The 13,237-nt window shown below is 37.0% G+C and overlaps 1 protein-coding gene across 6 annotated transcripts in view; it reads left to right on the plus strand.

Moving 5' to 3' along the window:
- The first annotated feature begins 3,016 nt into the window (after nt 1-3,016).
- The window catches only part of LOC110839546 (integrin alpha-PS3), a 46,405-nt gene continuing 36,184 nt past the window's right edge, over nt 3,017-13,237 (plus strand). The window contains exons 1-2 of one of the 6 annotated variants that reach the window (XM_087343352.1): nt 3,017-3,271; nt 11,570-11,746. In XM_087343352.1, coding sequence (XP_087199478.1) covers nt 11,571-11,746 — 176 coding nt within the window. In that variant the 5' untranslated portion in view covers nt 3,017-3,271; nt 11,570. The other 5 variants (XM_087343353.1, XM_087343349.1, XM_087343351.1 and 2 more) reach the window with 5 other exon arrangements.

The following is a 13,237-nucleotide window of genomic DNA, read 5'->3' on the forward strand; positions in this document are numbered from 1 at the left end:
GCAAACCACTTCTGGATCATCTGCCAAGAACGTATATGAACAGGTCCCAGTCCGAGAAAAGGATGGAAGGATCCTGTTCATATGGACCTGTCGTCAGACAGAACACTAAATAATAATAATAATGTTCCTTTGACCATGTGTATCTGCTGTGTTTGGTTTCAGGCTTTGTATACTTCTCTTGTATTTGTCCTAACATGTTTGGAATATGCATTCTTCTTATGTATGCTATCCTTTTGTGTTAATTAACTTGTTTGCGAGTGTCAACTGCAGTTTCTCTGTATTTATTTATCATTCCTTGTGTCTGCCTCTGTCTCCATCATCACCAATTCTCTTTGCTACTTATCATCGGTGCGACTATCGGCGCATTTGACTATTCCTTCAAACCATGATATCTCTGAAATGATTCTTCCTTAAAAATTCTTCCTTTTACATTTTCGTTCTATTTTGAGGTTTTCCACCCGTTCCCGTTGTTATTATGCTACATTTTACATAGTATCCGTGAACCATACAGTAGTATGGAGGAGTGAAATTATAGCTCGAACTTACATGGAGCGTTCCTGAACGTACAGCGTGCAAAGACTTCGTGGCGTCGGCGCAGTAGTTTTTGGCCGGTGGAGAAGCTGGCGGACGGGCCTAGTCTGTGTACCTAAGGTGGCACGGTCAGCGTATTTCTTTTGTTTGGGCGTTCAGTCCGATAAGCTCCTCGGTGCAGTCAGCATTATACGATCGCACAAGAGACTCGCTCCTAGCCTTCCCCTTGAAAATTCCACCGGCCAAGAACTACTGCGCCGACTATACCAGAACTCAGATTATCACAAGTTTGTTTCCGGACAACTGATGCACTTATCAATGATTCTGAGTTCTTTTTTGTTAATTAGAGACAATGCAATGACGGAACAAGTCACACAGTGAGTTTGTGACCGTGTTAGTGTTGGGTCAGAAAGAAATCTATTGGTACGACTGTACTGATAGTCATAAATTCTGTTGTTGACAAAGTTCAGATGCTTGAATTGTTTTATCCTGTGTTTCGTTGAATAAATACCGACTCTTAAAGTGCGTTAATAGATGTTAATATTCTTTATATTTTTATCATTTACGTGCCAGACTTTTTAACTCACTCAATGTACTTATCACGGGCCCGTCGACTATGGTTTGGTACCCGGCAGGGGTACGAATTTGTTTTTTTACCTATCTCGTCCAAATCGATTGTGAGGCCTCTCAAATGGGCGGATTCTCTGAGTTCAGAATGGAAGCGTAAGCTAACCACCCACATTCATCTAGAAGTGAGGTTAGGAATGCGTGTAGATACACTTCTAGTTAGTCCCCATTGTTACATGATTGTTGCGATCGGGTGAGACTGATACTAACAAGGGAAAACCGCCGAACTTTAAGAGAAACCTGCCCCATTGCCACTTTGGAAATGGCAATTCGAGATTTCGTGTTGTACTAAAGCGTTGTAAGACTTTTCCTGGGGAGAGACACCTGGTAGAAGTTTGCCAACGTATCAGAGATCCTTGCTACTTCCAAGACCGAGACAGCAAGGACCTCTGAAACGTTGGCAAACTTCTACAGACTACAAGACTCTATAAGCCAGAAGACAGCCGTCTTCATCTTAAAAGAATTTAATTTCCACCAAAATTGTACCAAATGATTTTGAGATATATTTTATGTACTTATCTTGGCTAGTAATTTAATGAGAACTTTTCTAGGAGTATGTCCTATACGTGATCACAGACGATTTTATATTACAAATGTTAATTAAATTATCGTGAGATACAAAGTCTTGTATGATGTTCAGTTCTGAGGATCAGAACTCTTTGAGATTTTATTTTATAATTTCTGAGCAACACACTACTTACTCCCCATGAGATTAAAACCCCGTCAATATATGAAGTGTCATTTATCGAAGGATGCTTTCCTTTACTGCTAGGTCTATCTATAGGTTTTCCCATTAAACATTCGTAACAATTTCTCATTACGCTCTTGCGTGCTGCATTCCCATGTAATCTTCCATGATATGATCATTATAATCACATCTTTAACCTAGGAGAATAGAAAATCAGATAAAACTAGGGTTCCACCCTCCAAATGTTTAACATTTACATTGAATACAATTTTGCGACCAGTCTTGATGTGTAAATAATTGTCCTAGCCAGTTAGTCGTGATGGGACACACGTCAAGTTGGTTTATGACAAGTGTCTGTGTTTCAAGAAATTGCAGAAATATAAAATTAGATTTATTTAAAATCTTCAAAGCGAAGCAATGATATATCGTAAACATGTCCCTAACACCACTCATGCATAAAAGTTTATTTTATAGGTAGTTTTTTATTAATGTAACTTTATCTATTATAAGTCTGAATTATTCTTGTGGATTATGCATAAATCTTATAACGTTTCATGAAGTAACCTTGTTTAAGACCTGAGAGTCAGTACATATACAAACGACCGTTCTTTGTCTCTCTGAAATTCAAAAATCCTGGAAGAACAACACGGGTCTGAATATAATTTTTTTTATCTTATTCTACAGTTGTAAATTTTAAACGACCAGTTGTTAAAAAATGACAAAAGGAATGAACTAAATATATTTGTTTTCACCAAGGTTATGTTTAAATACAAATTTATAAAATAAAAAAACACATTGTTAATTCCGTAGTCTACGAATAACCTTTATAATACTGATAAACAAACGAAACACCATCTTTTTATTAATCGAATGGAATATTAAAAGTTGATGTTTTCCTGTACTGATATTATGGAGATTTTATTATACAGAATTCCCCGCTTAACTACGTGTTCTTGGGATAATTTTGAGTCGAGAATTTCAAATAAACATGAGTCCGATCTGCTACGGTTTGTCTAGAAAATTCCTCCGCAGTGACTATGCATTTGTTGTGTTTGAGAAATTAGTTTACTAAGCTGCACACATGGCGCTCGTACGCCAGACACATGACAGTCGGTGCTTAAAGATCACGTGACGGGCAGGCGACTGCATTTCTGAATCAACATTTTCCAGTCCCAGAGGTGGTCTAGTTGCTTGGCCAACGAGATCACTTGTTCTATCATCTTTGGACTACTTTCTCTGGGGTCACGTGAAGTTCTTGATGTATGCCGTTAAGTCAAATAGGTCTGAGCTGCTGAATCGAGTAATGGACTCCGGTGTTAACCTCAAAAATGATCATGACTGTGACGAAGGCTGTTATTACAAATACACGAAGAGCTCAACTGTGTATCGATAATCAGGGTGGCCATTTCGAGCCATATAAATAACGTAAGTAACTCAAAATGCAATTTAGAGTGTACTTTAAACTTAATAATAATAATGACAACAACAACAACAACAATAACAATATAACCTAAAATTAAATGGAGATAATGTAAAAGGTAGAAATGCGATGAAATGCTGATTATAATTTTTTGAGAAACCGTTGGAGATTGGACTCATGTTTATTTGAACTTTTCGACTCAAAATTATTCCAAGAGCACGTGGTTAAGCTATGGACATCCTATTGCGGGACATTATATATAGTAGCTATTTCTTTATGAGATACTTAAAATTTCTCGATCAGTTCATTTCTTATTCTGATACAATGGAATAATTTTGTTGTATTCCTTTACGCGATCTGAGTATAACGTAATTTAATTACTAATAGGGAACACTGTTTACATAACGCGGTCCCGATTTGCTGTAACGCGATCAAACAAGTTTTATCTGAGCCAAAAGAAATTCCAAGATCCGGTGTAGGGAGACGATGTTATTAATTAAAAATTTGTTTTTATTATACCGGTTTAGAAAATCGCTTTTTACAATAATCATTTACGTTCCTTTATGATTTTTTACGTTGATGCTGACAAAAGTGATAATTTACATTCGTAGTTGAATTATCAGCATTCTTATTTCATGATCGGGAAGTCCTGGATTCCGCTTTCTGATAAAGTTCGTGACAGATACGTATAAAATCGAGAGCGTAGTCACTAAAAGTGGTTTTAAAGTGTACTTGTTATTCATTTGCATTGACGAACGTATGGTGGTGAGTGTCGCCATGTCGTAGGTCAGCCAGTTTCGCAAATCCTTGCACAAAATGCCCGTAGATTTCCTTCCTGATTCTTGTAGAACATGGACTCTGAACCATACAACTGTAAAATAGCCTTTGCCAGCGTGGGTTTAATTAATCCCCGATGGGGCGATGTGTTAGCCGAGAGAGGGGAGTTCATTAGTAGTGGGGGTCGCACAGACTCAGCTGCGGTGACTCACCGAACTAAACACAGCTAGAGTTACACACCAACTGAACCGGACACCCCTCTAGCGCGTGCTTTGGACGAGTCCATCTCATACGACCAAAATCAGCATTTCTCGCTCGTCCTCTAGTATAAACAACGCTGTCGTCGTTCAGTACAAGTCAGTTACCATGAAATGAGTCTCATTATGGAAATGAACCAGAATTTTACTTGGAAAACCTGAAAGCCTACATAAGCATACGTGGTGGAGGGGGGGGGGATAATATTGAAATGGTGGTAGGCACTTGTGGACAGATGTTACATAAACTCCGGGGAGTTTCTGGATCAGCTGAGCGACTATTAGTTTCTGAAGTAGGACAATATTCTGTGGAATTTGTTCGGTTGAGTCAACTTTGTTAATTAACAATTTTTATATATGAGATATTCTGTAAGAATCTTTCGATGGGAAATCGGTCCATCACAGTTTTTGTACCCACACACAGCAACACAGAAAAGTGTGGACATATATAGGCTGATTCAAAAGGTTAGGGCCAAACTGAAGGAGCGTATAGAGAGACTCAGAGAGAACAACTTTCGAATAGGAATCCATGTCCTCCGAAGTTATCCTGAGTCAGTCGTGGCCATTGAAGGTAAGGAAGTCTGATAACAAACTGATGAAATTATTTGGTGTGTAAGATTGATAATGTAATACATGTAAATTAATAAAAAACAAAATTAAGCTGGTAGGAGAAAAGCAAAGTACGATTATTTCAGCGGTATGTTATCAGACTTCCTTACCTTCAATGGCCACGACTGACTCAGGATAACTTCGGAGGACATGGATTCCTATTCAAAAGTTGTTCTCTCTAAGTCCCTCTACATGCTCCTTCAGTTTCGCCATAACCTTTCGAATCACCCTGTATGTGTTTACCGATCGAGATTTTTAAGCAACGATCCATCTGTTTACAGCAACCCGAGGTCTTACGAACTTCTGAATTTGTGGACAATGGTATCGTCTTATGTGCAGTTCCATCAGAATATACACACTAAATATACAACATTCTATCGAATGTACATGTTGCCTGAGAAGTGGATGTTTGCCAGCGTCTTTCTGTGTTATATGATTAATGACGGCAAAAGACTTGGAAACATCTGATCCCCTACCGTGTGTCAAAAAAATTTCAGTAAGATTTTCTAAGTGTTAATTCTGAGGCCGATGATTAATAGGTGACATTTCACGGAGTCACAGACAGTACTCATGTAATAGTGTTGGAATTTAAATTTAAGATGATAGAGTTGCGTCATATTGTGAAAATATATATTTAATTAATTAATTTTGTCCGTCTAATCACAATTTAAAATTTTTTAAATTAAGATAATTAAAATACCACATGTAGTGAGAAAGAGATGTTCTAAATGTAAATCGAATGTTTTGATAAGGAGAATCACATGTGGTATTTTAATTATCATAATTTTAAAAATTTTAAATTGTGATTAGACGGGCAAGATTAATTAATTAAATGTAAATTTAAATTTACCATTGAAGTCTCCTGTCTTCTGATTTATAGCGTCGTGTACTCTGGTAGAAGTTTACTAACATTTCAGGGGCCTTTGCTGCCTCCAGCTGTCTCCATCGTGGAGGCAACAAGGCCCTCTTAAACTTTGGTAAACTTCTACCAGAGTACACGACGCTACAACCCAGAAGACATGCATTTTCATACTCGACGCCGTGATAACCTCAAATCCTACAAAGAGTAAAGTACTCTCTAACTCGTGGGTTGGCTTACCAGTTTTATGAGTAGACGAGCGGAGGTTTTTTCTACTCGAATTATTGTTTATTATTTATTAAAATGTTAAACATGTAAAAGTAGAATTTTATTGGTGTTTTCATCGCTGTATAAATAATCTGTGAGCTGTATGTGAAACTAACTATGGATTAGACTCCCGGGATTTGATTCTCGGTGTGGCTCCACATCGAGACCGGTTCTGGGGCCCACCCAGCCTCCTGTCCAATGGGTACCGGGGGTCTTAACCTCGAGGGTAAAGCGGCCATGGCGTGAAACTAACTTGACAATGTTAAGAAGAAGTTGGACTATCTGTACCACCTCATACGCCTTAATTGCATGCTGATTTGTTAGTATCAAATCAATAAAACAGTAACCAATTTACCGACCGTATTTCTAAATAAATTTCTCTTATATGCTTTTTCTGGCATTTTTCTCGCACGAGTAGTGAACCCCCACCTCTCATTTTAGTACTTTCATTATAATGTGTAATGTATACTAGTGTTTACCTAGGTAGATTATTTTTTTTATCAAATTTTTATCTTTGTAATAGTGTTTGCCTGTCATAGGCTCTTTGCTGTTGGCAAACACTCAACAAAGGAATTTAACTATTATTATTATTATTATTATTTAGTATTATTTATTTTATTTAGAATTATTAAATTCAATTATATTACTTAGGTATCGTATTTAGCCCATTTATGTGTGAAATATGATTCAATAAATGAATCCAATTATTATTATTAATATGGTACATTTATATATTTAGTTTGTTTCACTTTTATTATTATTGAAATAAGTTAATTACTTATTATATTTTATCATGTACTCTGGTTTAGTGCGTTATATGTGAAATATGTAAAAGATTTGTAATCGTAGGTATTTGAGGTTTTCACAGCGGTGAGTATGAATATTTCCGTCTTCTGGGTTATTGCGCTATATAGTCTGGTAGAAGTACACCGACGTTTCGAAGGTCCTTGCTACTTCCGTCATCAGTACTAAAGTCTTATAATTGATAACGTCTTCAAATAGAGGAAATACAGTAATATTCTTCGAGTTGTACTAAGATTATTGTGGTAATTATTTTTATTAACGTTTTAAAAATAGTTTATAAACAGGTAATCGGTCGATAACTCTTTAGTTCCTGCCCGCCTAAAATGATTACAGTCCCTTGAGATAGTAAATTCCGAGCCGAGGTCAGAATAAAACTCTGAAGTAGGCTGGAGGTGTGCCAGCTACATCAGTGGGTCAACATGAATGAAATGCGGATACGATCTGGGGAAACACGCTCCGTATTTTTTATTATGATAAATGCATATTGTGAAACATTTGCCTTCTTGAATCAGCTCACACAGATATGTTATCATTTTTGTAATCAGTTTGAGAGTATTGAACTTAGAACATGTATAATTTTTGTCCATATTTTGACTTCATTTCCCTCTAAGAATATTTCTTATAATATATTTACATAGCAAAGACCTTGTAAAGAAGCTGATAGTTGTTTATTTAATCAACAAATTCTTCATCTTTTATTGAATTCTAATATTATGTTTTGCCCTGTCTGACAAAGTATACAGAATGGGAATCTACGGGAGTTTTCGAACCAGAATAAAAAGATTTGATCAAAATTCGTGTATTATTTCAAAAGTAGTTATGGGGGGGGGGGGGGAGTCACGGAATGATGATACCACAAAATCGTAAAAGTAAACTAGCTTACAAAGGAAAGAAATTTAGTAATTTACTACAAACGAGGCACTCGCCTACATTTTCTTACACGAACTCTGTTGTAATAAGGGAAGCCAAGACTAATATTTTGCTCTGAGGGCGAGGTTTTGCTAGGAAGAAGATAAGATTGTGAACGCTCTTCAAAATACGATGTATTGGAATTGTAAACCGACGAATAAACAGTGTGTGTAAATAACTTATTGATAAATAGAAATAATTAAACAGTGAATTTTGCAACATAAGTTTTTTTTATCGTGTTTTGAGACAGTTCACATCTTCGAGATTTATTTCTCTGTTTTGATATCATCCACACAGGGTTTCCGATGTAGTGTAATCTAGGGTTTTCAACCAGAACTTTTAAAGCGTCTCTTCCTTGTAAAATTATTCTCTATTCGAAATATTGGTACTGCAAAAAATATATTTTTTAATTGGTAAAAAGGATCTCATCTTATTATTATTATTTAGTGTTCTGTCTGATGTCAGGTCCATATGAACAGGATCCTTCCATCCTTTTCTCGGACTGGGACCTGTTCATATACGTTCTTGGCAGATGATCCAGAAGTGGTTTGCCATTGCCTTCTTCTGTGTGTGAATGGAGTAATTGTTGGGATGCCACGGAGGAAAACTCCTTGTTGCCTAGACCACGGCCTTGCCCAACACAAGTTATAAATTCGGGCACCGCCAGGAATCGAACCCGAAACCCCAGGATTATAAGGACAGCGTTCTAACCGCTTTTTGTTATACGAAAAATATATCGAATAAAAATTATAACATTTTGGTTATTAACATATAAAGAAACTATGGTAACTTAATTTAAACATATCCCTCATATTAATTGCTGCTTGAATCTGTGACTCTCTAAAACGTTTTAAACTGATCTTCGCCGAATGTTTTGTGTGATGGAAAACAATTGACAAACGGAAATTGAAGGACTCTAGAAAAATCTATCTCAGCGCAATTTTGTCCACCATAAGATTGCTCTGGGAACAACTTAGTTCACGTGCAATAACGCGTCTGTACGCATACGTATTGGGCTGATCAAGAACCTGTTTCAACTCGTTACGTCACTTCTTATTATGTTCAATTTTCCTTTGCATTTCGACTCTTTCTTGTTTTTTTTAAAGTGTCAGTGATGTAGTTGCTGGCTGCTGCTTCTACAACCAACATGCTAGGTATTAGTCATTGGATTCATGGTCAATTGTGCTGGACGTATTGAAACGCTGTATTTCATTGGTGGAGGGATCATAGTAGTGCCAACAGAATAACAAATATTGCTTGTGCAATGAATCATCCGTAAGTCTGTGACAGTGAATTTGTTGCCGTCGAACAGTGCAGAAGGTATTTCGTGAGGCTAGCTTCACGGGAAACGACACGTAAAAGTGAATAGATTAATAAGAGAATTGTATAGATTTACTTTAATAATTTATGATACGTGTTGATACAAATACGATTTTTTAATAGCAGTACTACGATTTATAACAGTGCGTCTTTTAAAGGTAATTCATTTTAAAATGTGAGAAGCAATTTAAGTAGTGTGTTTGAATTTTGAGGTTAATCACGTCATTGCTAAGAACTGAGCTGTTAGATTCTTGCTGTTGAAGTAATTAAAATTTTTTAATTTCATCTCAATAACGGACGTTCCCTACGTTGTGCCTTCGCGTTATATTGATAGAGCAAGTTTGTAATTCGAATTTAGATCGGACTCTGAACTTTATTTTACAGTTATTCTGTCATGCAAAATACGTCAACACTTATACATTGTTTTACTTCTGATGAGAAATTAATAGTCTGATCACCAGATAAAATAAATGTAAAATATAAAATTACACTTGATAAGAAGACGTATGGGGGCGTGGAGGTGTGAATAGTGCGGTGTATTAATGCAGAAACTAATTGGGAGTGTCTCTGTTAGATGTGTTTGTGTCAGTTTATGCTGAAATAAGATCTTAAGCAATCATGTTACGTATGTTATATATGAAAGTTTTCCTCAAACCTATCTTCAGCTCAAACGTGTGTAGTCTTTCATGATAGTTACTTCATCAGCGAGAAAGTGAAGTTATAAATACAAGAGGAAAGCCACCATGTTGAATTTGAAAGCTCGTGTGTAATTACGATAGTAAATTTGTGTAGCAGGTTTGATCGACTTTCAGTCTACGCTTACGAAATAGAAATGTTTGTAATAATTCTTTATATAGGCCCACAGTTTGATACAAGGCGTATGCGTCAAGGATACCAACATTTTTCTTTGCGTGTAGAAATACGCCAGGCCATAGGTTAAATGACTCTTACGAGTTCCATTTAGGATAATGAGAAAAATAGGAATGTGGCACGCATCGGAGATATAAAAAATGTGCATAAAGTTTTGGTTGGGAAACGACAGTAATAGGTCACTTGGAAGATATAGGTGTGGGTATAAATTTGAAGATAATATTAAAACGGTTCATAAATAATTTGGGTGGGAAGGAATGGACTTGTTTCAGATGTTTAGTTTAGACCAGTGAAGTAGCTGACTGTGGACTGGATGACGGGCCTTCGATTCCCGGTAAGGGTAGATTGCTTTGTTCAAACCCATCCAATCTCGTATCTACTTTTTATCAAGGCGAAGCAAATTAATGTAATGCCAAAGTATAGAATACGTAAAGTTTTCCGTAATTGCTCACTACGAAATTCAAATTAAAATGTTAAAATCTTAATACATTTTAATATCGACAAATGATATTATAAGGGGTTCCAGAATTAATGAAACCGATGTTAATAACAAGAATTTTAATTTTCTTTAACATCACGTAAATGCTAAAACGCGTTGTTCGATAATAATAATAAACAGATTTCCGGGCCAAGATTTTAAACCCGTACTTTCGGAAAACGAAGCAGAAATTTTAACTACTCGACCACAACGCTCGGTAGATCAACGTAGTAATTATCTTACGTCGTTATATAATAATAATAATAATATAATCAAATAAGGCCGCATTCAAGAAACTTTAAGTATATCTAATTGAAGTTTCTTGAATGCGGCCTTATTTGATTATTATTATTATTATTATTATTTATTTAGTGTTCTGTCTGACGACAGGTCCATATGAACAGGATCCTTCCATCCTTTTCTCGGCCTGGGACCTGTTCATATACGTTCTTGGCAGATGATCCAGAAGTGGTTTGCCATTGCCTTCTTCTGTGTGTGATTGGAGTAATTGTTGGGGGATGCCACGGAGAAACCGGGGAAGCCCCCGGAGGAAAACTCCGTGTTGCCTAGACCACGGCCTTGCCCAACACAAGTTATAAATTCGGGCACCGCCGGGAATCGAACCCGAGACCCCCAGGATTACAAGGCCAGCGTTCTAACCGCTAGACCACCGTGGCGGTGTCTTATTTGATTACAGCTAAATTAATGCGGACTTCCTACATGAAAAGTTTCCCCACCCCTGTTTTAAGGTGTCATGACCTTTTTATGTTGAGTTCTTGAATCACCGGTTTCGGTGGTCCTGACGTGGATTAATCCGTTCTGGTTTTCCAAGAAAACCACAGTAAGTACTTAGAGGAAGTTAGATGGGTAACGTAGCTGGGTATTTATCGTGTTGCAAGAGCTTACGTCACAGACGTAAGATCTAGGAATGCCGTCCGTTTTGAAGGCTGTCGGATATGTACATGTGGCCCTGTTTCCTGTTGTAACCCGAGCAGTTCTTGCGGATGTACCATTAGTCTTAGTTGGAGAATACACGGAGTAGCCTCGCGGTAACATTTATCGCTCCAAACAGGATTGCCATTTCCTGTACTTCGCTTATACACAAAAGGACTTTTTGAATCTGTGCTTTTGACTGTGTGACAGTGTTCCTTTTCAGCATGATGTGTTCGTGGCGGAATCGTGTTTGTGCGTTGTTTTTATTCACACTGATATTAATTACCGATGGATTCAATCTGAACTGGAGAGATGCTTTTGTGTTCCGTGATCCACAAGGACAGATGGGAAGTTACTTCGGTTTCAGTGTTGCGCTAAGGCACCAGGGAGCAACCCATTGGTAAGTACATCTAAATGGCCACTAGGAGCGCTGTATGTGTTGACCTACAGCGCTCACGTATGTTGAACTTGTACTTCTAATCAATGTAAGTTCATTAACCAAGTTAAGATAATGACGAGGGGAGTAATGAGTGGATTACACAATCATGGGGGGGTAAATTAGGTGGGGGACACAATATGAGAGTACGGATGCGTGGGATGAGAAAATATAATATTTTAGTACACAAAAGATTACTTGAAAAATGAGATATTAAAATATATCTTTCAGGAAAAAGATGTTTGAGTGTGAACTTGATTAATCTGCACGGGAGTTACATTTAAATATCACAACAACCAATTGTCATTAAGGAACGGTTGTGTAGGCGATGATTCACGACACGTGATGGGGGTGCGCCATCTTAGACGATGTGTCGAAATTTGCAAATTCAAATCACCGTAGGTCATATTCATTAGGAAATATCTGGAAACTCAATTATCGGGCTTGGTGATGAGAGGATTTGCCTGTCCATACCGAGAAATGGAGACGAGGTCATTTACAGCTAATCACGTAAGTGACTGAGTTATTCTTAAATGACGTTCGTGTGTGATTCAGATAATAATTTAGGCATATTCAGGAAATTATTGTTATTAGTCACCTCAAAATGTGTTTTAATTACGTTTGATTTTAAAAAAAACATTGGATACACATAAGCATGCATTTATAACTACATATGTTTATATTTAAATATATACAGTAAGATTCACAGTTTTCTTTTGATATTTGAACGTGATTCAATACCTTTCTTTTGAGAATGATTTCTGGAGTGACAAAATCATTTAGAAATATTATTTTTCTGTGGCCAACATTAACAGAATGACGTCACAGATTTCCAGTACATGTTTTTGGCGTATTTCCAAAGATGACAATTACAATTGAGTGTTCCTGGAAACGTAATGGAAATTTTATTCATGAAGTAATACGTCACTCTAAGTACGTTTTATTCCTTTTAAGGCGCTCTGACAAAGACGTCGAAGATGATAAAGAAGTGACCTTGAAATTTTACAAAACTGTTCTGAAACCATTACTACGTGATCATGAATGGTGAATGATAAAGGATTTAGAAGGAGATGGTCTTGACCTATTTCGGCACATTTTCCTGGCATCTGAATGTAGAATCTGAGGAAAACCTCAGTCAGGTTATATGATAGATTTTCAAGGATTCGAACCGTGTATACCTAAATACGAGTTTGCAACATCGTTGCACCACAATGTTTGTGTAAAATCAGATGAAATGACGAGGAAAATAGTATAATTGGGCCTGCAGTGTACCCACACAGTTCTATCGCCTAGTTACTTAAGTGTAGGAAATGCAGTGACTTTTTTTTAGCGAGTGTGGGGATTTCGCCCCTTCCGTCAAGTCGGGTCCGACCCATGACACAAAATTCGCTTCACGGATGCGCTGTCTAAAATATCACTGTAAATTCCCATAGAATTAAGGCAAAAAAAAGAGGG

Source organism: Zootermopsis nevadensis, unplaced genomic scaffold (assembly GCF_977971745.1).
Source record: "Zootermopsis nevadensis isolate Lab colony 2312 unplaced genomic scaffold, Znev_1.0 Znev_ptg000005l, whole genome shotgun sequence".
NCBI lineage: Eukaryota > Metazoa > Arthropoda > Insecta > Blattodea > Termopsidae > Zootermopsis > Zootermopsis nevadensis.